A 22,739-nucleotide genomic window follows, 5' to 3' on the forward strand; every position below is an offset into this window, starting at 1 on the left:
TGGAAATTCTATACAATTTGTTCAAACTTATCACTTTGTATCCTTTGTTGAAAAAACATCACTTGCTAAAAATCCCGATGAGTACTATCAATAGAAACCGGTGATCCTGGTTCTGTGTCAACATGTTCATCACTGTTTATGATATTTTCCAGTCTCAATAGTGTATCTCCTTCGCCGCTGAATGGCAAGAGCATATGCTAATTTTGATGAGACCAAATTTGTAAGTAGTGTCCTTCTGCTAGGAGTTTATAATTTTCCCAACGAAAGATTGCAGGTAGTAAAGGTGTTTTTTGAGCTATACATATATCTTCATTTGAAAGATTTTGTAGAGTCCCAAAATCTATTTCTTTTTTGCATGATAACTTTTTAAGATAGCCATGTTGTACTGTTCTTTGGGTAATGAAGATCCTTTTTCTAGCAGGTCTATATGTATGTTCATCCGCTGCTGGAAAAGAAGAAAAAAAATTTCACCCAATAATTGGACTGATGCTGTGAGAGGCGATGTTTCTGGCTATTGAAATAAATTTTTTCCTCCTAATTTATTGAGAAGACTTTCTATGCTACTATTGAGGCAGACTTCTAAATAATCTATCATTCCATTATGATCAAAATTAATTATCTGTTCTTCTGGCATGTCTGTAGTCATTAGGTTTAGCGGTAACAGGAGTAAGAGAGTATCTTCACCTTCATCATTCAATCTTTGGATTACTGTAACTCCTTTATAATTAATTTCTTGAAAAGCAATCTGTACAATCTTCTGCTTTAATTTATATAGAATTGCTGGAAATTCTATACAAATTTTGTAACTGAATGTATCCATATTTTAAATCAAACTTGCTAAAAACTTTTTTCTTTTGTATCAAGTTTATTAAAGAGTCTTTATTAGGGATATTGTAACCATCATCTTCTATATTATCATTTAGTCTTTTTATAAAAATGGTCCATGTGGTTTTGTTGAATTTTTAGTTTTGATCTCTAAGTTTAAAATTTGATAGGTTACATCCCTATGGTTTGTGAAAATTGCACTACTGGTCCTTGGTCCATATAATAATACAAAATTATTCTTTCTTTCCTTTTTCTTTTTCTTTTAACAGTTATATATATATATATATATATATATATATATATATATATATATATATATATATATATATATATATATATAATTGTTTTTTTATCTTTATTTGAATAGAATTAATATAGATTATTTATAAATTTATTTTTATTTTTTTAAATCAATTATCTAAATTATATAGAATCATAATATTATTATTATTATTATTATTATTATTATTATTGCTTTTTTATTTATATTTGTTTTTGCGGTTTAAATATTTTATTTTTATTTTTGATGTTTTATTTAAATATATTTTTTAATGTTGTTTTTTAAGCTTTGTTCATCCGATATAATTATTAAATTTTGTTTTTTTTATATGTTTTTTGTTTGCCTATTCACTTATATGTAAGGTTGTAAAGAATTGAATATTCAGTGAACTGTTCGTAAACTATTCAGTGGAAAGTTCGTTTATGTTTGTGTATTTAATAAATGAACGAGCATGAAAAAAAATTATTGTTTGTTTAGTTAAACGAACGAACATGAACAATAATCATGTTCGTTCAATTATGTTCGTGAACATCAGGGCCGGTCCAGATGGTGGGCAACCCGAGCGATTGCTCATGGCCCACGTCTCTAGGGAGCCCAAAATTTATGGGTTATGTAGTGTATATTATTAAAAAAAATTATTATCTAAATGATTTTAAGGGCGTAAAGTTGGTTCAAACTCAAATTAACTCAAAAGATAAACAAATTGGTTTGCTTGTTATTGCTAATTGAACAATTTTATACCGAAGAATAAATAATATTTTTTAATCTTTATTTTATTTGACTTTGAGGATCCTTTTATTTTTCTTTTCGTCCCGGGCATCACATACGTTTGGACCGGCCTGGTGAACGTTCATTCGTTTACATTCATTTATGTTTGTTCGTTTAATTATTTATATTCCTTTATGTTCAGTTTTTTATTATATTACCATATTATATGCTCGTTTATGTTCATATATGTTCGTTGTGTTTTTTTATTTTTGTTCGTTTAGTATGTTCACGAACATAAACAAACGAACATGAATAAAATAATTTGTTAAATAAACGAACACGAACAAGAAAATATCGCTCATTTATCTGTTCGTGTTCGTTTTTTTTGTTTCGCTAAATTAAACGAACGAACACGAACAAGCCCTTTTTAGTGTTTGTTTGGCTCATTTACAACCTTACTTATATGTGTTTGTTCTTTTATTCAGTTTTGTGGTTTTATATGTTTTTGTTTACATCATTCATTTATATGTCAGTGCTTCATCATTTATTGCATAAATAGTTATCTTGTTCATGTTTGTTCGTTTATGTTTGTGAACATACTAAACGAACATAAACGATACAAATCGACATTGAAAAAAATGGATATATATATATATATATATATACACACACACACTCACACTAATGTTGCTTTTTGTTAATTAGTTTTTTTTCTATCAATCGATATTGAAAAAAATAAAGATGATCAAGAAAGAAAGAAAGAACCATGGTTGTGTTGGCTTTTTGCAGTCCCAAAAATAGAAACTAAGAAACCGAAGAAAAAAACAAAAACAAGAACAAAATTATCTTTAGTACCCTTCTTCACATTCATACCCTTTTGATTATGCATGTATTGTTTATGTTTGTATAATGTATCCCCACTTTTTAGTTCAATATTTGGCGGCGAAGCAAAAAAAAATTAGAAGTCTTTTCATAATTTCTCGCTCTCTCTTTCGCATTTGTTTCTTCTGATCATGATTGTATTAGGTTAAAGATATTGATGGTAAGAAAACAGTGGTGCGGCAACAAAAGTTATAATTAAAAGTTATTGAGTTGAGTTCCAAAAATACATTAAAGTCTCAATATTTTCAACGATTTGATACAAAAATCATAAACTTTATTTTTTTGACAATATAAGTCTAATTCACGATTTAACAAGAAAATCCTAAACTTCATTTTTTTTTTACAAAAAAAAATCATAATTATCGGCTAACCGGATAAAAATGGTAAAAATATCAAAAACTGTCGTTAATTAGAACTTTATTATCAAAAGATAAATTTTAGGACTATTTATCAAATCATGAAAATATTAGGACTTTCATGTATATTTTCTATATATATTTAAAAAATAGAAGCGAATATGAGATGCACCGTCCCTAGACTACTCATTTTATCTTAGATTTGATTACCAGATAGATGAGAATATGAGATGGAGAATTAAAATTATATCGAATTAACATCATTGTCTCTCATAGACCTCGACCAAAACCTTGCACATATATTTACAATAGTTCTTTCTTTTCAAACTCTTTTGGATTTTCATACTACAAATTATTTATGAAACATGTCCACAAGAGTGAAAGCAAAAGCAAAGAAAAAAAAAAAACCTTAAAATTATCCTAAATCAAAGCCTCACTGTCGCTCTTTCTACAATACTTACATAGCATACCTACCAGGCTACCATCCACTCCTTAATTCTCAAATTATTCAACCTTCACCTCTGCTCATACTAATATTATATTATATTATATTTATATATAACATACTCTCAAAACTGACAAGAAGTCCCCAGCCTCTGCAACTGCCTCTGCCCTTTCGCCGCCGACTTCCGGTTATCAAACGCCGGAAACACTGCCTCCTGAAACTTCTCTATAAACACCACCCATTCCTCCTCCTTCATCTCCCCCAACTTGACAAAAGTAGCACTCGCTGGAAGCTGCTCAGACGCACTCCTGTGTCCGGACGATGTGTTCACCACCGCCAACTTTTTCCCTTCCGCCTTTATCTTCACAGTTGCCGGAACCACCTCGCCGGAAAATTCCTCTTCCTCTTCTTCAATCGTTTCATGGAATTTAGAAAATGGGTTTCCGTTTCCGTTTCCGTTTCTCCCAAAGTGAAAAGGAAACCCTAAATCATCAAAATCGATGTCAAGCTGGAATACATCTTCCTCTACTTTAGGAGACGATAAACCCGCCACCCCCACCGCCACCACCTCCTTATCTCTCTCTGCCACTACCTGCCGCCGTGCCTCAAGACACAACAACTCAAACTCACTCGGCTGCTCTTCACCACGTCTAAACTCCCGACTCATCATCTCACCAATCTCCGCCAACGTCAGCCCATACGCCGCCGCCTCCTTGAGAAAAATGGTACACAATATCAAGACACGTAAGCAAGCCTCCCTAATCATCGGAAGTTCAGATTTTAACATCTCAGCATCACGATATGGATTAAGTTGTTGAATGTAATTAAGCTCTTCATCTGTGAAAGGAATCGAAGCTTGTGGCCAATGAATCCATTCAAAATACGGATCTTCTAAATTTTCCGGCAAGCAAAGACCATGGTCAATGGGTATGAGTTCAACTTGACTAAATCTCCCGTCGACCTTTCTAACGAGCAGATTCCCTGCGTGCCGGTCCGTGTTAAGAATCCGTATATCCAAAATCCCAATCCGGTGCACCGCAGACACAGGGAAGCTCGATGTTCCGTAATCACTCGCGTCAAAATCATGAGGGATGAAGTGTTGAAAAGACGCAATCTTGCTGTATTGTTTCTTCATCTTGTTTTCGTTATTCCCATTTACAGTTACGTCATTGTTAACATTGAAAATGGAATGAGTGATTTTCACAAGTGCAGTCGGTGGAACATTTGCGAAATTGCCATAATCAAGAAGATAAGCCGCCACCTCACGAAACCCGGTTTCACCAACCCGAACAGACCGTTTCAACCCGGGTTGACCCAAGGCCCGACCCACAAACCCTTTCGGATTATTCGGTGCAAATGGCTCCTCATCGGTTGGTTTCACAATCGCTATACTTTCGCCTTTGCTGTTTCTGAAATAGTAAGCACCTCCGAGTCCACTTTGAACTGGAATTGGGTCAACGCCGGTGTTCATTGCGTTTACAATTTCCTTAACGAGTTGTTTTGTGTTTTGAGTAGAAAAGCCTAAAATCTCAATTGGCCCACTGCGATCTCCATTATGTTGTTGGATGTCTTTACTGGTGGGTGAAAGACAAGGAGATGAAGAGCTTCGGTGGATTAGGTTTCTTGTTAGAAGAAGAGGGGAATCGTTGCGAATTGCACTGAGGTCGTTTTTTAGAATCATGTCACCGAAGGTTAGGGAACTTTCTTCAACTGAAACATTGAGTGCAATCTGTAACCTTCGCTTCACTGTGTGGGCGTTGTCGCTTCGATCTAATTCCATTCCCAAGACGCAACCCGTTTCGGTTTGAACAAAAACACGTCGCCTACCTGAAGGTTTAGTTGATTCCATTCCGTTGTTCGCATGGTGTTCCCTTCCTAAGGGACTGTTGAAAACTGCTACAGCCATTTGGGTTTCAACTGGGTTACGAGACATGAACAAAGGTTTTCTGATTTCTCACAACCCAATGAGAATCAAACCCAAAATCTGCTCAGAATCTAGTAAGATCAGTGATCAATTTCACTATCTACAGATCCTTTGGCTAAGAAAGAGAAATACTAGATGATACCGGGAGGCAGAGGAGAAAGTCGTGTATTTGGTACCCACTACCAACTACATCAGGAGAAGAAGTGATCTGATTGATCGGAATCAGTCCTTTTTTTTTTTTTTTTGCCTAATCTGTACCAAAAAAACACGATGAGAATACCAAACAATCAGCTAATTTGATCAAACAATGTACGGCAGTAGTATAAAGGATACAATCGCACCAACAATATGTTAGTAGTATTTGATTACAGTTACAGATCTAACAAGGCCAAACCAGATGCTCCACTTTCTTTACGAAAAACAGCTTCTTATGAGAAAATCAGGAACAAATCAAAGTCTGTATGTTTATCTTCTAGTCTAACTCTAACCTTATATCCTTATGAACGAGAATATTAAAAACTGCAGATCGGACTTTTTGGGATCAAGACAGATTTGCATTTTCATTTCGTATCCTATCACATACTACATACAGAAAATTCTATGAGATTGATTTCAGACTGTGATCATTTCAAGCTTATCGTACAATCAAAACCATTTCCTAAAATAAGGTTTAATTTCCTGAAACAAATTAAAAACAGAACAAACGTGCAAACAATCATACAAATGTTGAAATCGCATATAAAATAGAACTCGCTCGCGATCAAAGACTCAGACTATCGGCAACCAGAACATATGCTAAAAATCATAAGAACAAATCGTTACCGAGTGAAAGATTATACACAACATCAAAATAAGCGCAAAAACCTTACCTGATCCCTAGATCTGTGCTGGATTCGCACAATGCAAGAGTCAAAAGAACCCGAAACCGGATCAAATACACGAACAGCAGATTGAAAACAAAGGGTAAATTGGTTTTTTCCTTAAAGATCTAAAATTCAATCGCACAAAGCAACAATCACATGACCATTTTCAGTTCTTCTTCTCCTTCGTCTCCTGTTCGTGTTTTGGCGCTTTCTCTCTCTATCTCTCTTCTCTCGCTGTCTCTCTCGGTCTAAAGCTCACTTTCTCTTTCTCTCTCTCTAGCTCTACCTCTTTCTCTGACTTGGGTACATGTAATAACGTTCATTTTTAATTGCGGTAAATTCGCAGGAAAGAACGGGTGCTTCTAATTGCACGATTAAAATCGTGTATTTAATGTAGGATTAAATGTCATGATGATTTGATTTGGTAAACACGTCCCACCGTTTGGCTATTTCATTGTGATTACTACGTATAACCCGTAAAATCCATGGTTAACAATTTATAATAACATAAAGTATAAAAAATTACAATCATTAGTAGTAGATTTGTATAGATTTACTTTTATAACAAGTTTAACGTGTTAACATTGTTATTTTAAATAAATATAATTATCGTATACAAAAGAAATAAAATTTACTTGCAAACATATGGAGCCAAACAAAATATGTTGTTTAAACCATACTTTCACTTGTTAACATTTCAAGTTTAATATTTCAAATGTATTAACAGCGATCAATTGAATGTAGTTATATTTTGATCAATTGAATGCAGTTATATCAAAATGTTCTAAAGTGTGTTTGAGCTTACAATTTGTATTATATTAGGTTATAATGCTATCTAATTGTAAAATGACATCATTTTTAGACTTATGTATATTTTATTTTAAGAAAAAAATATTATGTCACCTTTATGTGTATATTGTTTTTATTAAAGCAATAACATTATTAATTACTATCGTTATGAAACAATATATATATATATATATATATATATATATATATATATATATATATATATATATATATATATATATATATATGACCAAGATCGTCAATTGTAACATCCCGATTTCCTAGATGTCGAACATGAGAATTTTAGTCACATTATAGGGCCTACTTGACGAGTTGGTTGTTCCCAACTCGTCGTGTAGGAGTTGAGATGGCCGCGTGAATTTTAGGGTTTACTTGACGAGTTAGAGGACCCCAACTCAATGAGTAAAAGCTGAGTATGAAAATCCTAATTTTTAGGGTTTGTACCATATCTAAAGGACCTTAAGCCTTCATTTCCACCTCCCTTAAAACACTGAGAGAAACCCTAATCGAGTTGTATTCACCTGTGTGTGTGTGTGTGTGTGAGAGAGAGAGAGAGAGGGAGACAGAGAGAGAGAGAGAGAGGCTAAGATTGTATGTTCTAGTGCATTCTTAGAAGGAGATTGATGAGCAAAAGGCTTGGAACAAGAAGAAGCCCTTGGATCTAGTGTTCTTTCAGTGCTAGCTACTATTTGGAGGTAAAAAGCTATCACCTTAATCATTGTTTGGATAGATCTCTTCACTAGGGAGTTTATGGACATTTCCATCTTTTCTTTGGTTCCTTAAGTTGTTTGAGCTTGCCATGGAGTTGAGACTTTAGATCTAGACAGTATGAGGTCCCTTGGGCCTAAAGATTCAATCTTTATCAAGCTATTGGCCAACTTTCGTGCATTAAACCCTCTATAGAGCTTTGTTTTGGCATATTGAACTTTAGATGCAATGCATGGATGTAAAGCTTGCAACTTTACATGATACTTCAGCCTTAGAAGGCTAGATCTAGAGTATGGGGCCTTACTTTTGCTTAAAAACATCTTAATGAGAGAATAGACTGAAGGGACTCGACGAGTTGGTTAGGGGTTTCCTTGATCTTCTTGACTCTGCATAGACTCGACGAGTTGACTCGGTTTTCATGATTTACTGAGCATTGAGGAACTCGATGAGTTCATGAGTAGCACTCGACGAGTAGGGTCAACTTTGACTGTTGAATTCTGTTGATTTTAGGGTTTTGGTCAAGCTGTGGATTTTGGAGACCATGGAGAGGCGTAGTCTAGACCAGCAGCTTGAGTGTGGGATATATTGCTTTATTAGGCGAAGTGAGTCTTCTTACTATACTTACCTGATTGGTAATACTGTGTGACCGAAGGGTCTTATTTGAGTTATCGACCGAAGGGTTTTATGTGCTTATACTGAGTTATGTGATACTATGCATTTTGTCTTTGTGATTTATGTAATATATTATTCTGTGCCCTACTAAGTTAGGACCGGAAGGTCCAAACCGAGTTGTGAGACCGGAGGGTCTTCACTGAGATACAGGACCAGAGGGTCCAACCCAAGCTGTGAGACCGGAGGGTCTTCACTGAGCACATGACTGAAGGGTCCTCACCGAGACGCATGAAAGGAGGGTCCATGCCGAGCTATAGCCATGGGAGGCTTATTATTTGTGTATGTGGTATTTTGGGGGACTCACTAAGCTTTGTGCTTACAGTGTTTGTGTAAAATGTGTTTAAGGTATATTTTAGGATTGCGGGAAGGCGTTGGCATGATTGTACACACCGGCTAGAGATTATGTTTTGAGGATTCTGGGATATTATCAAACATTTTGTTGTCTTGTGTTTTAAACAACTTATACATTTGGGTTTTTGAGAAATGTGAGATTGTGTTTTATGTGATTTTAAAAATGAAAATTTTATTTGAAAATCAAGAGTGCTACAAGTTGGTATTAGAGCCATGATTTGAGGGATTCAGAAGTACTCTCAGGCATGTCTGGACTCAAACTGAGGATTTGTGAAAAAAATTCTAAAAAGAAATGACTTTTTCTAAAATGAGTAAGAGCTTTTAAGAGAAAAAGAGATGGAGCAGTGTGTACAATCAGCCAGAGCCCGAATGATGATTTCCCAAAATACTTTTACCTGTTTATATTATGAGATACTTATGAGATATTAGAGTTGCATGCTAGAGGATAGGCTAGGTATTTCAGGAATTTAGAGCTAGAGCTGTATGATTCATGATGCCTTAGTCTAGGGGATGTTATTGATTTATATTATCTGCTATTTGCTCTATATATGTGTTGAGTAGGAGTACCTAGCAGGAATCTTTTAGATAGAGCTTTTAGTAGAGGAGTAATCTAGGAGAGACACCTAGATGTGCATTGGAGGAATCTACAGACAAAGTAGTTAAATACCCACGAGAGGTATGGTTGCCTGAGTTCGGTGATGCCTTTTGAGTTGTGGATAAAGAGAGTGGAGTTGTATGCTAGAGTGGTTTTATGTGCTCGTGGAGGTTATTCGATGCCCGAATGCTGCTTTCTTTGTGATTTTGTGGAATTCTTGAATTATGGGAGTCAACTACTAGGTGGATATGACGATATTCAGGAGGTAGATGGCAGGCATCATGAGGAGTTCTTCAGCAGTTGATGGTAGAGAAGTGTGAGAACATATGGGAGCCTAGGGAGTATTTTTAGCCCGATGAGTGTACTGTTTAGAGGTGAGTATTCGCTGGAGAGCGAGCATGTGTAATGGGATTGGTTGATCGAGAAGGTTAAGCAGCTACATAGGAGATTTAGGATAATCCGTGTAGAAAGTATAGGTAGATGTGGAAGGTAGTATGGGCCCATACTACTGAAAGTATAGGAACCATACTCGAAAAAATGAGAATTCCATAGGTTCTAAGTGGCAGGGTGAGGCGAGATAACATGGTTCGAGTACCATGATTCGTAGTAGAGTGTGCTTCCATCTTTACCAGTTATCCTGATGTGGTTATTCAGACTGAGAGTGGATATCGTAGATTGTGGGCTAGAGGGCCATGTTGGTTGAGCTTCAATGGAGTATACCTTGCGATGAAAATTAAGTCGAGATTCCGAGGGGTTTGACTGGTGAGGTGCCAGTTGGAGTTGCAGGACACAAGGAAAAACGGAGATGATGCCTTGTAGAGGATTACAGTCTGGATTGAGTGATCGACTGATGGTTGAGATGTCATTTTCGGTGATGAGAATTACACTATTTCCGCTTCCTGTATGGAGCGAAAGGGATATCGAGCTTCCGATTTCAGAGTTTGGAGGTAAACCCGTGGGGTAGCATATAGTTGCGATATTTTCACTAGAGCATTTTTGTAATATGTCTGCTATGAGGTATTTCTTATAATGTGAGAGAGTCATCAGTGGGGACTAAGATGGGTGAGGACAAGGATATGCCTTAGTTGAGTATAGTAAGGAATATTTTAGCACCATTTCGAGGTTATCAAGAGGAGTATATTGGGGAGGCGGCACTCGTTGCCTACGTTGTGTATCGACTGTGAGAGTGAGGTCTCTTGCTTCTATGATAATTCATGCGATGGCATGTTGTTTTAGGAGTCGGAGATGAGGTGTGTGATAGTTCATTATTTTCGTATTGAGAGTCGTAACTAATTTGGGAGAGTTGAGATGTCCGACAGTGTGTCGGTATGAGATTTCGGGGTGACTAGAGGCAGTCACATTAGGAGGACTCTGAGGTTTTCATTTAAGATTCGTGATACTTGGAGTTATTGGGTCATTATCTGGAAGGTCATCGAGTGTTGTGTGTATGTTCCATGAATCAGGAATGGCACATCTGGTGAGCCAGTCTGTAGTATGGTTTGTTGGTATGTCAATGGATGATGGTTCAAACCCTAAGTGGGGGAGGATCGGGTATTCTGTGAGGGGGATCCTCAATGTGATGTGGTATAGAAGTTTGGGTTATGGGGATCTGCAGTCCGCGTTTATGAGACGGTGGTCATGTGGTAGTCAAGGCAACGTACAGAGTGGGATGATGCATGTTGCATATTCTCAAGAGACAATGAGTGTCTTCACAGCAGGTGGCCATTATGCAGGAATCTGATTATGGTATGTGTTTCTTAGGGTGTGATAATATTGAGTTTCGAGATGGGTGGGTTGCTGATGTCGAGATTCGATTGCCGAAAGACTGATAGTTCGACGTATAGATTGTTATTTGTACTTCAGGAAGGCAGCAGTTGGTTTGTCAATCAACTTCAGAGTTGATATGAGTAGTTTCGCATGGGTTTTGATCTGTAGAGGATGGGGTTTCGGATTGTCATCAATGCGTTCTCAGTCATTGATGATTCCTCCGTGCTTCAAATTATAGGTTGAATTACTTCGAGATTCTGAGTTGTGTAAGCAGAAGATCAGTGGTCGTGGCAAGCTATCCCGAGATTCTATGATTGTCACACCCCCAAACCAAGGATGGCGGAAACGTCTGGGGGTGGAGGACTTCATGTAGAGTATCACAACAATGAGTATAATAGTGCTCAAAGTAAAAACAACCACCATAAATATAATTGCAAAAGTTACACCAAAGTAAATGTTTACATCTTTCAAAAGCAATTACATTATGATGACAAAATAATTTGTTGACGGTTTAACGTCCCATCCTCAAAGCGATGAAGTTTTCCTGTTTCACTGACTTCCTGAGAATACAAGTAGTTTTAAAAGTGTCAACACAAAGGTTGGTGAGTTCATAAGAGTTTTGTTTGAAGTAGAAACCGTTTTTCCTTGTAAAATCGATTTAGTTTGATTTCCAGAAAATCCAATATTTTCTTAGTTAAGTATGAATAGAAATAATCCTGCATGATGCATTAATGAACCCTAGAGCAATCCGTAGAGTTCCTCTATAATCGTCCAGCGTATAAAAGTTATATAAGGGTTAACTTAGATAAAACGTTGAATGTAGTGGGTCTGCCCCAGGTCCACAACCCAACGAGGAACAGGAGATGAGGCGGGCACCACCAATTCTAGGCCAATCATGACTAAATTCTTATATGACTCAAACATATACGCTCAGCAACTATAGCTGAAATCTAACAATTCTAAAGGAAATATAGTTTTAATATCATAATAACTTTGTATAGAGACCCGACGTTTTGTATTTGTACCCATAGAGATAAAAGGTGATTTTAAATCGACATAAAACTCATTTAGGTTTTAAAAATAAAATCCCGTAAACTTATGGATTGTTCCCTATGTGAGCCGTTATAATCATACTATGACTATGTGAACCTGCCACGACGTTCTCAGTGTCGCGAAAAATGAAATGACATTTGTCACCCGTAGACCTGCAGGTCCAACTGTAGCTAGCAGAAAGGTGTGGGGTGTCAAACCCAATATAGATCTATATACAAGTATCACGTTCTCCCTCAAGGAGATTCTGATTATAACTACCAGGAATTATATCCCGCACTCGGACGTACGGGGAGATAGAGAGATAGAGAGAAAGAAAAGATAGAGAAACTCACAATATAGGATAACAAGTTTATTGTTCCCTATGTGAGCCGTTATAATCATACTATGACTATGTGAACCTGCCACGACGTTCTCAGTGTCGCGAAAAATGAAATGACATTTGTCACCCGTAGACCTGCAGGTCCAACTGTAGCTAGCAGAAAGGTGTGGGGTGTCAAACCCAATATAGATCTATATACAAGTATCACGTTCTCCCTCAAGGAGATTCTGATTATAACTACCAGGAATTATATCCCGCACTCGGACGTACGGGGAGAGATAGAGAAACTCACAATATAGGATAACAAGTTTACGTTAAATGTTTGTGAATATAAATATTTCTTGTATGAATGTACCCTTTTTGTACGAGTGCGCAGAGTGATGTATCATAAACTATACCTATTATAGTTTATCTAAAATGTATGTAATATGTATGAATCCTTTTATGGAGATGTATTAGTGTTGTAAATATATTCAAACTATACTTTTTATAGTTAAATAATACGTGTTCCAAAATGAATGGATAATATTTAATATGAATGTCTTAGTTTCAGTTCATAATGATAAACTACTAGGAAACACATTCAAACATTAAAACTTATGATTATACACTTTGCTCAACATAATACAAAGTGTTATGATATTTACATGTTGTTGGTAAAATTTAGCAATTCTGCCCTGTTTTGGAAAAATCATAGAAAAATCATACGAAGTCGAAAACTAGATCCGTAAATTCTGAGAGTTCACAAAATGTGTTTAGTTTGCTCATAAATTTTATCTCAATTTATAATGACTTCTAACTTGGGTGAAAAAGTCCAAGATCACAGACTGGTCCGGATTGTTGTTTGAAATGATAGGCAGTTTTGTAAAAATCACCATAAATTGTAGAAAAATCGTATGGAGATGTGCAAGTAGCCATTTTAAAGCTAAAAACTTGATCTATTTGCACCTTGTACAGTTTTGAAAACAAAAATAGTTAAGATGCCCAAAACAGTCTGTGAATGGAGTTGAACTTTTCTGATGAAGGCTGTTAGAAAAATTTAGATACGTTCTTAGTGTTTTAACTTGTATTCCCCCCCTGAAAACTTGAGAAAACATGAAAATGTAGGGGTATGAACTCACCTTGAGTGATTTCAGTAGATAAGTGTTGAAGAAGGAAAGTGTTCAACCTAAGAACACTTGAGGAAACACTTGAAGATTCGAAGATCTAACACAATTATGATGGAGTTTGTGTAAGATATTCATGATTTGAGTAGAATGAAGTGAAATAATCATAAGGAGGATGAATTATACTTACTAAGTGTGGAAGAACACTTGAATCCAGCCTTGGATCTCGAAAATTTGTGTAGAAGAGTTTGAGAGAAAAAGTGATGTTTGTTACTTAGTGGAATGAGAGAAATGAGAGAAAATGAGGAGTGTGGTTGATTGTTCCAGCTCAAAAACGTGGGAGTGAGTGAAATTTGAGTGTAAGGGAACATTGAAGTGACATAGGTAAGGTGGGGAGGTATGGCTGGTCATAGAGTGGGTGTGGGGTGGTTGCTTGTGATCATACGTCTTTGGACTCAAAAGTCAAGAACAATGTCTTATAATAGTCTATATCCCATTTTTAGTTTAATTTTCTAAATATATGTGTGGTTGTCTATGTGTGTGCATCTCTTTAAAAATTCTGCAATTTCATCATTTTATGACCCCCATTTGCGAAGTTGAGTATTTATTTCCAAAAATGCGAAACTCCAGGGACAATATTTGAAATCTTCTGTTTTCTTCCCCAATTCGCATTCTACTGTGAAATACTTCGCATCTTCATTCTTACACCCTTCGCATCCCTTCGCATTTATCACCTTCGCATTTTATGACCCCCATTTGCGAAGTTGAGTATTTATTTCCAAAAATGCGAAACTCCAGGGACAATATTTGAAATCTTCTGTTTTCTTCCCCAATTCGCATTCTACTGTGAAATACTTCGCATCTTCATTCTTACACCCTTCGCATCCCTTCGCATTAATCACCTTCGCATTTTATGACCCCCATTTGCGAAGTTGAGTATTTATTTCCAAAAATGCGAAACTCCAGGGACAATATTTGAAATCTTCTGTTTTCTTCCCCAATTCGCATTCTACTGTGAAATACTTCGCATCTTCATTCTTACACCCTTCGCATCCCTTCGCATTAATCACCTTCGCATTTTATGACCCCCATTTGCGAAGTTGAGTATTTATTTCCAAAAATGCGAAACTCCAGGGACAATATTTGAAATCTTCTGTTTTCTTCCCCAATTCGCATTCTACTGTGAAATACTTCGCATCTTCATTCTTACACCCTTCGCATCCCTTCGCATTAATCACCTTCGCATTTTATGACCCCCATTTGCGAAGTTGAGTATTTATTTCCAAAAATGCGAAACTCCAGGGACAATATTTGAAATCTTCTGTTTTCTTCCCCAATTCGCATTCTACTGTGAAATACTTCGCATCTTCATTCTTACACCCTTCGCATCCCTTCGCATTAATCACCTTCGCATTTTATGACCCCCATTTGCGAATATTAACCCAATTGACTTCAAATTGATTCATAGATGCGAACACTCGATTGTTTTACTTTCGCAAAATGAGCATCAACAACTCCACAATCGAGTTTTTAAATTCTTGCAACCAACAATTTCATAGTCCTTGACTTCGCGTTTTTCTTCACGAATCATCCCTCAATCATCAATCCAAATGCGAATCAAAAACTCATATGTTCTTGCTTTATCGATTCATCGACCTAATACACAAGGTTAGTTGAGCTGACCGGTTTGACTCGTTGACTTTATTTGACTTTGAATTGACCAGAATTTGACGGTTGTCACATCATCCCCCCGTTAAAGGGAATTTCGTCCCGAAATTTGCACTTCGAATGGGGATCCAGGAATTTAGAGGAAAGATGGGGATGACTTTTCGTAGTACCAGAATTTGATTATGGCGAGGAATAACTCGCCCGATGTCACATGATTACTACTATGCATGCTTTAATCGATGCTAGATTTATCATATAAAGAAATTTGGGATTTAAATGTCGATGTTAGAAACACGTACTGATATTTGCGGGCAGTTCCGGAGTGGTTTCTCCCTCGGTGATTGCAAACACCCTCCCACCACCACCAGCATCTCTTGTCCTTGGGCATTCCCTTTTAAAGTGTCCTGTTTCTCCACACTCGTAACAGGTTGGGCTTGCTCCAGAGCCGGGTACCTGGCTGATGGGTCGTGCTGGTGCCTTACAGAAACGAGCAGTGTGCCCCTCTCTGTCGCAGTTGTTGCAATGCAACTTTCGGCAAGCTCCAGTGTGATGGAAGTTACACTTGTTGCATTTTGGAAGTGTTCCTGCGTATGGTTTCATGGGAGTTGGTGTGGTGAGGGTTGTGGCAGCATGAACAGCAAGGATCTGTTGCTTCTTAGCGAGGCCTTGGGTTGATTGATCTTTCTTGTTGTCCCAAAACTTTCTTTCGTTGTTCCCTCCTCTTGCTTGGGTATGGGTGGTTGCCATAGTGTCATGGTGGGCATGATGGTCAATGAGTTGTTGTGCTAACTCCTTGGCGCTGTCGAAGGTAGTTGGTCTTGAGGCGAGCACGCTATCTTGAATTTCGGGGGACAATCCCCAGAGGTAACGCTCCAACTTTTTGTCTTCCGGGGTGACCATAGCGGGACAAAGGAGTGCTAGATCACAAAATCGGTTGGTGTAAGTTGTAAGGTCGGAGCCTGCCATTCGGAGATTCCATAGCTCTTGCTCCAGCTTTTGCACTTCACCTCTTGGGCAATATTCCTTCAACATCATCTTCTTTAGGTCCTCCCAACTTAACGAGTTAGCCACTGCAAGCGTAAGCGACTTAACTTTGCCGTTCCACCAAGTGAGAGCTCTTCCGATGAAGGTGAATGTCGCGTACTTGACTTTGCTCGCTTCGGGGCAAGCACAAATCTCAAAGATTGCTTCGGTCCTTTCGAACCATTGAATTAGTGCGAGGACACCCCCTCTTCCATCAAAGGAATCGGGTTTGCCATTTGTGAAGTCCTTGTAAGTGCATTCCCTTGTGCGTCCTGCACTATCCCCGTGGTTAGGGTTTGTGGCTCCAGATCCAGCACCACCAGTGCTATTTGTGCCAATTTGTGACATTGCAGCTACCACGGCTGCTGTCACTGCAGCTTGGAACATTTCAGGATCAAACTGGGGAGGTGGCGTTGGAGGTGGTGGCGCTGTGCTGCCCGAAGGTCTGGGTCTTTTCCTTGGTGGCATCGTTCTGTCATGAGTTTGCAAAAAGGAAAACTGATCAGATGGTAAGCTCCTACTAGTAAGGACAAGTCAGTTGTTATAGAATTTGATTTTTCCTGCATTTTTCTTCGATTTAAGAATTCCTTATATATAATTCATAAAGGAAGTCCATATTAATGAACTTCACGAGTTAGTGGGTTTTGTGGTCTCTCTTAGATTTTTCGCGAGTGTGCTCAAGGCGATTGGTGCGGATCGTATGTATTCTCGTTATTTGCATCAACCTCTGCGATACCATGGAGAGTTGTTCTACCCTGAATCTCGTTTCGGGCAACTCTATAGACTAGGATTGGAAAAATTTTATCTGCTGAGTTTCCTTCGTTTATGTTGTAGAAGCTTCGTTCTCTATTAAACGACATATGTTGGTTTTGTTCTTTGCTCCAGGTTTCCAAGCACTCTACCCAAGGAGGCGTCGGGCCTTGAAAGCCGGCCAAGGGTTGGGATTCGGAACAAGAGTCATCGGGGTTAAGTTCTCCACTTCAGGGTCGGAGTCAGAACCATCAGCATAGTCTTCAGCTTGGTGACCATCTACAGGGGTTGGGTAATCATTCTCTGGCTCCTCTCCGAGCCGTTTGGTATTGTAGTGGTTAGGGTGGTACGGGTCATCGTGTGGATGGAACTCCAGCCATGATATCTTCGCGAGAAATGGGGATATAAGAAATAATTAAGCAAAAGTACTAATTGGCTAATTATACGATGATCTTTATCAGGTACTTCAACAAATTGTTTAGTGCATACTAATTATATGTATTCGGGACAGGATAGACCTTCGAATAAGCGACCCTAACTCTAAATCCCCAATCCAACGAGAACAGGAAGTAGAGCAAAGATTCACAGATTCTAAGTCTATGACGTCCTGGATACATAAAATTTTAATGTATCCACTAAGCAACTATTGACCTATTGATAAAGATCTATTTAGTTCTTGCAGATGTAATTTTTAATAATGCCAAAATACCCCTATGGTATTTCATTGTGGTAGTGTTGGTAAGTTTTTAGACTTGTTGCCACATCACAACCATTCTTGGGCATATGCTAATCACTCCTCGGACCAGCATAGTTGATCAGGCTATGCTATTCCCAAGACTGATCATACATCCCCAGGCTTAACTGTGATATCCAACAATCATTACTTTTGTTTTGTCCTAAAAATAATGCTGACCTTAGTATGTATGCATGCATGTATACTTTTAACAAAAGTTATTTATTCTTAAAGGTATAGTGGTTTTGAAATCTTAAAATCAAAGACCTTAGTCCCAATGCATTTATAGTTTGTATATCTTATGTGGTTCGATATACTTAGTTCACTATAAACAATGCTCTGATACCAATCTGTCACACCCCCAAACCAAGGATGGCGGAAACGTCTGGGGGTGGAGGACTTCATGTAGAGTATCACAACAATGAGTATAATAGTGCTCAAAGTAAAAACAACCACCATAAATATAATTGCAAAAGTTACACCAAAGTAAATGTTTACATCTTTCAAAAGCAATTACATTATGATGACAAAATAATTTGTTGACGGTTTAACGTCCCATCCTCAAAGCGATGAAGTTTTCCTGTTTCACTGACTTCCTGAGAATACAAGTAGTTTTAAAAGTGTCAACACAAAGGTTGGTGAGTTCATAAGAGTTTTGTTTGAAGTAGAAACCGTTTTTCCTTGTAAAATCGATTTAGTTTGATTTCCAGAAAATCCAATATTTTCTTAGTTAAGTATGAATAGAAATAATCCTGCATGATGCATTAATGAACCCTAGAGCAATCCGTAGAGTTCCTCTATAATCGTCCAGCGTATAAAAGTTATATAAGGGTTAACTTAGATAAAACGTTGAATGTAGTGGGTCTGCCCCAGGTCCACAACCCAACGAGGAACAGGAGATGAGGCGGGCACCACCAATTCTAGGCCAATCATGACTAAATTCTTATATGACTCAAACATATACGCTCAGCAACTATAGCTGAAATCTAACAATTCTAAAGGAAATATAGTTTTAATATCATAATAACTTTGTATAGAGACCCGACGTTTTGTATTTGTACCCATAGAGATAAAAGGTGATTTTAAATCGACATAAAACTCATTTAGGTTTTAAAAATAAAATCCCGTAAACTTATGGATTGTTCCCTATGTGAGCCGTTATAATCATACTATGACTATGTGAACCTGCCACGACGTTCTCAGTGTCGCGAAAAATGAAATGACATTTGTCACCCGTAGACCTGCAGGTCCAACTGTAGCTAGCAGAAAGGTGTGGGGTGTCAAACCCAATATAGATCTATATACAAGTATCACGTTCTCCCTCAAGGAGATTCTGATTATAACTACCAGGAATTATATCCCGCACTCGGACGTACGGGGAGATAGAGAGATAGAGAGAAAGAAAAGATAGAGAAACTCACAATATAGGATAACAAGTTTATTGTTCCCTATGTGAGCCGTTATAATCATACTATGACTATGTGAACCTGCCACGACGTTCTCAGTGTCGCGAAAAATGAAATGACATTTGTCACCCGTAGACCTGCAGGTCCAACTGTAGCTAGCAGAAAGGTGTGGGGTGTCAAACCCAATATAGATCTATATACAAGTATCACGTTCTCCCTCAAGGAGATTCTGATTATAACTACCAGGAATTATATCCCGCACTCGGACGTACGGGGAGAGATAGAGAAACTCACAATATAGGATAACAAGTTTACGTTAAATGTTTGTGAATATAAATATTTCTTGTATGAATGTACCCTTTTTGTACGAGTGCGCAGAGTGATGTATCATAAACTATACCTATTATAGTTTATCTAAAATGTATGTAATATGTATGAATCCTTTTATGGAGATGTATTAGTGTTGTAAATATATTCAAACTATACTTTTTATAGTTAAATAATACGTGTTCCAAAATGAATGGATAATATTTAATATGAATGTCTTAGTTTCAGTTCATAATGATAAACTACTAGGAAACACATTCAAACATTAAAACTTATGATTATACACTTTGCTCAACATAATACAAAGTGTTATGATATTTACATGTTGTTGGTAAAATTTAGCAATTCTGCCCTGTTTTGGAAAAATCATAGAAAAATCATACGAAGTCGAAAACTAGATCCGTAAATTCTGAGAGTTCACAAAATGTGTTTAGTTTGCTCATAAATTTTATCTCAATTTATAATGACTTCTAACTTGGGTGAAAAAGTCCAAGATCACAGACTGGTCCGGATTGTTGTTTGAAATGATAGGCAGTTTTGTAAAAATCACCATAAATTGTAGAAAAATCGTATGGAGATGTGCAAGTAGCCATTTTAAAGCTAAAAACTTGATCTATTTGCACCTTGTACAGTTTTGAAAACAAAAATAGTTAAGATGCCCAAAACAGTCTGTGAATGGAGTTGAACTTTTCTGATGAAGGCTGTTAGAAAAATTTAGATACGTTCTTAGTGTTTTAACTTGTATTCCCCCCCTGAAAACTTGAGAAAACATGAAAATGTAGGGGTATGAACTCACCTTGAGTGATTTCAGTAGATAAGTGTTGAAGAAGGAAAGTGTTCAACCTAAGAACACTTGAGGAAACACTTGAAGATTCGAAGATCTAACACAATTATGATGGAGTTTGTGTAAGATATTCATGATTTGAGTAGAATGAAGTGAAATAATCATAAGGAGGATGAATTATACTTACTAAGTGTGGAAGAACACTTGAATCCAGCCTTGGATCTCGAAAATTTGTGTAGAAGAGTTTGAGAGAAAAAGTGATGTTTGTTACTTAGTGGAATGAGAGAAATGAGAGAAAATGAGGAGTGTGGTTGATTGTTCCAGCTCAAAAACGTGGGAGTGAGTGAAATTTGAGTGTAAGGGAACATTGAAGTGACATAGGTAAGGTGGGGAGGTATGGCTGGTCATAGAGTGGGTGTGGGGTGGTTGCTTGTGATCATACGTCTTTGGACTCAAAAGTCAAGAACAATGTCTTATAATAGTCTATATCCCATTTTTAGTTTAATTTTCTAAATATATGTGTGGTTGTCTATGTGTGTGCATCTCTTTAAAAATTCTGCAATTTCATCATTTTATGACCCCCATTTGCGAAGTTGAGTATTTATTTCCAAAAATGCGAAACTCCAGGGACAATATTTGAAATCTTCTGTTTTCTTCCCCAATTCGCATTCTACTGTGAAATACTTCGCATCTTCATTCTTACACCCTTCGCATCCCTTCGCATTTATCACCTTCGCATTTTATGACCCCCATTTGCGAAGTTGAGTATTTATTTCCAAAAATGCGAAACTCCAGGGACAATATTTGAAATCTTCTGTTTTCTTCCCCAATTCGCATTCTACTGTGAAATACTTCGCATCTTCATTCTTACACCCTTCGCATCCCTTCGCATTAATCACCTTCGCATTTTATGACCCCCATTTGCGAAGTTGAGTATTTATTTCCAAAAATGCGAAACTCCAGGGACAATATTTGAAATCTTCTGTTTTCTTCCCCAATTCGCATTCTACTGTGAAATACTTCGCATCTTCATTCTTACACCCTTCGCATCCCTTCGCATTAATCACCTTCGCATTTTATGACCCCCATTTGCGAAGTTGAGTATTTATTTCCAAAAATGCGAAACTCCAGGGACAATATTTGAAATCTTCTGTTTTCTTCCCCAATTCGCATTCTACTGTGAAATACTTCGCATCTTCATTCTTACACCCTTCGCATCCCTTCGCATTAATCACCTTCGCATTTTATGACCCCCATTTGCGAAGTTGAGTATTTATTTCCAAAAATGCGAAACTCCAGGGACAATATTTGAAATCTTCTGTTTTCTTCCCCAATTCGCATTCTACTGTGAAATACTTCGCATCTTCATTCTTACACCCTTCGCATCCCTTCGCATTAATCACCTTCGCATTTTATGACCCCCATTTGCGAATATTAACCCAATTGACTTCAAATTGATTCATAGATGCGAACACTCGATTGTTTTACTTTCGCAAAATGAGCATCAACAACTCCACAATCGAGTTTTTAAATTCTTGCAACCAACAATTTCATAGTCCTTGACTTCGCGTTTTTCTTCACGAATCATCCCTCAATCATCAATCCAAATGCGAATCAAAAACTCATATGTTCTTGCTTTATCGATTCATCGACCTAATACACAAGGTTAGTTGAGCTGACCGGTTTGACTCGTTGACTTTATTTGACTTTGAATTGACCAGAATTTGACGGTTGTCACATCATCCCCCCGTTAAAGGGAATTTCGTCCCGAAATTTGCACTTCGAATGGGGATCCAGGAATTTAGAGGAAAGATGGGGATGACTTTTCGTAGTACCAGAATTTGATTATGGCGAGGAATAACTCGCCCGATGTCACATGATTACTACTATGCATGCTTTAATCGATGCTAGATTTATCATATAAAGAAATTTGGGATTTAAATGTCGATGTTAGAAACACGTACTGATATTTGCGGGCAGTTCCGGAGTGGTTTCTCCCTCGGTGATTGCAAACACCCTCCCACCACCACCAGCATCTCTTGTCCTTGGGCATTCCCTTTTAAAGTGTCCTGTTTCTCCACACTCGTAACAGGTTGGGCTTGCTCCAGAGCCGGGTACCTGGCTGATGGGTCGTGCTGGTGCCTTACAGAAACGAGCAGTGTGCCCCTCTCTGTCGCAGTTGTTGCAATGCAACTTTCGGCAAGCTCCAGTGTGATGGAAGTTACACTTGTTGCATTTTGGAAGTGTTCCTGCGTATGGTTTCATGGGAGTTGGTGTGGTGAGGGTTGTGGCAGCATGAACAGCAAGGATCTGTTGCTTCTTAGCGAGGCCTTGGGTTGATTGATCTTTCTTGTTGTCCCAAAACTTTCTTTCGTTGTTCCCTC

At 37.5% G+C, this 22,739-nt stretch overlaps 1 protein-coding gene and 2 long non-coding RNA genes across 4 annotated transcripts; all 3 read right to left on the reverse strand.

Moving 5' to 3' along the window:
* Positions 1 to 3,351: 3,351 nt before the first annotated feature.
* Positions 3,352 to 6,596, reverse strand: LOC145037373 (phosphatidylinositol 4-kinase gamma 7-like). 2 transcript variants are annotated; one of them, XM_078986016.1, is made up of 2 exons: positions 6,290 to 6,596; positions 3,352 to 5,672 (listed from the first exon to the last, which is right to left on the reverse strand). In XM_078986016.1, the coding sequence occupies exon 2, from the start codon at positions 5,427 to 5,429 to the stop codon at positions 3,621 to 3,623; it is 1,809 nt and encodes a 602-aa protein (XP_078842142.1). In that variant the 5' UTR covers positions 5,430 to 5,672; positions 6,290 to 6,596; the 3' UTR covers positions 3,352 to 3,620. The 2 variants fall into 2 exon arrangements, with proteins under 2 accessions (XP_078842142.1, XP_078842143.1); XM_078986017.1 differs by having other exon boundaries at positions 3,352 to 6,215.
* A 4,995-nt stretch (positions 6,597 to 11,591) lies between these two features.
* Positions 11,592 to 14,019, reverse strand: LOC145033994 (uncharacterized). Its single transcript, XR_013677817.1, has 3 exons — positions 13,855 to 14,019; positions 13,680 to 13,764; positions 11,592 to 11,746 (listed from the first exon to the last, which is right to left on the reverse strand). It is a non-coding gene; the product is annotated as an uncharacterized LOC145033994 (long non-coding RNA).
* Positions 14,020 to 18,203: 4,184 nt separating this feature from the next.
* LOC145033995 (uncharacterized) lies at positions 18,204 to 20,707 on the reverse strand. The gene is made up of 3 exons (XR_013677818.1): positions 20,543 to 20,707; positions 20,368 to 20,452; positions 18,204 to 18,434 (listed from the first exon to the last, which is right to left on the reverse strand). It is a non-coding gene; the product is annotated as an uncharacterized LOC145033995 (long non-coding RNA).
* Between the last annotated feature and the right edge of the window lie 2,032 nt (positions 20,708 to 22,739).

Source organism: Lactuca saligna, chromosome 3 (genome assembly GCF_052625555.1).
Source record: "Lactuca saligna cultivar CGN05327 chromosome 3, ASM5262555v1, whole genome shotgun sequence".
Classification (NCBI taxonomy): domain Eukaryota; kingdom Viridiplantae; phylum Streptophyta; class Magnoliopsida; order Asterales; family Asteraceae; genus Lactuca; species Lactuca saligna.

Bases quoted from the DNA above. Each gene is read 5' to 3' on its own strand.
- LOC145037373 (XM_078986016.1), bottom strand. From the start codon at position 5,429: ATGTCTCGTAACCCAGTTGAAACCCAAATGGCTGTAGCAGTTTTCAAC.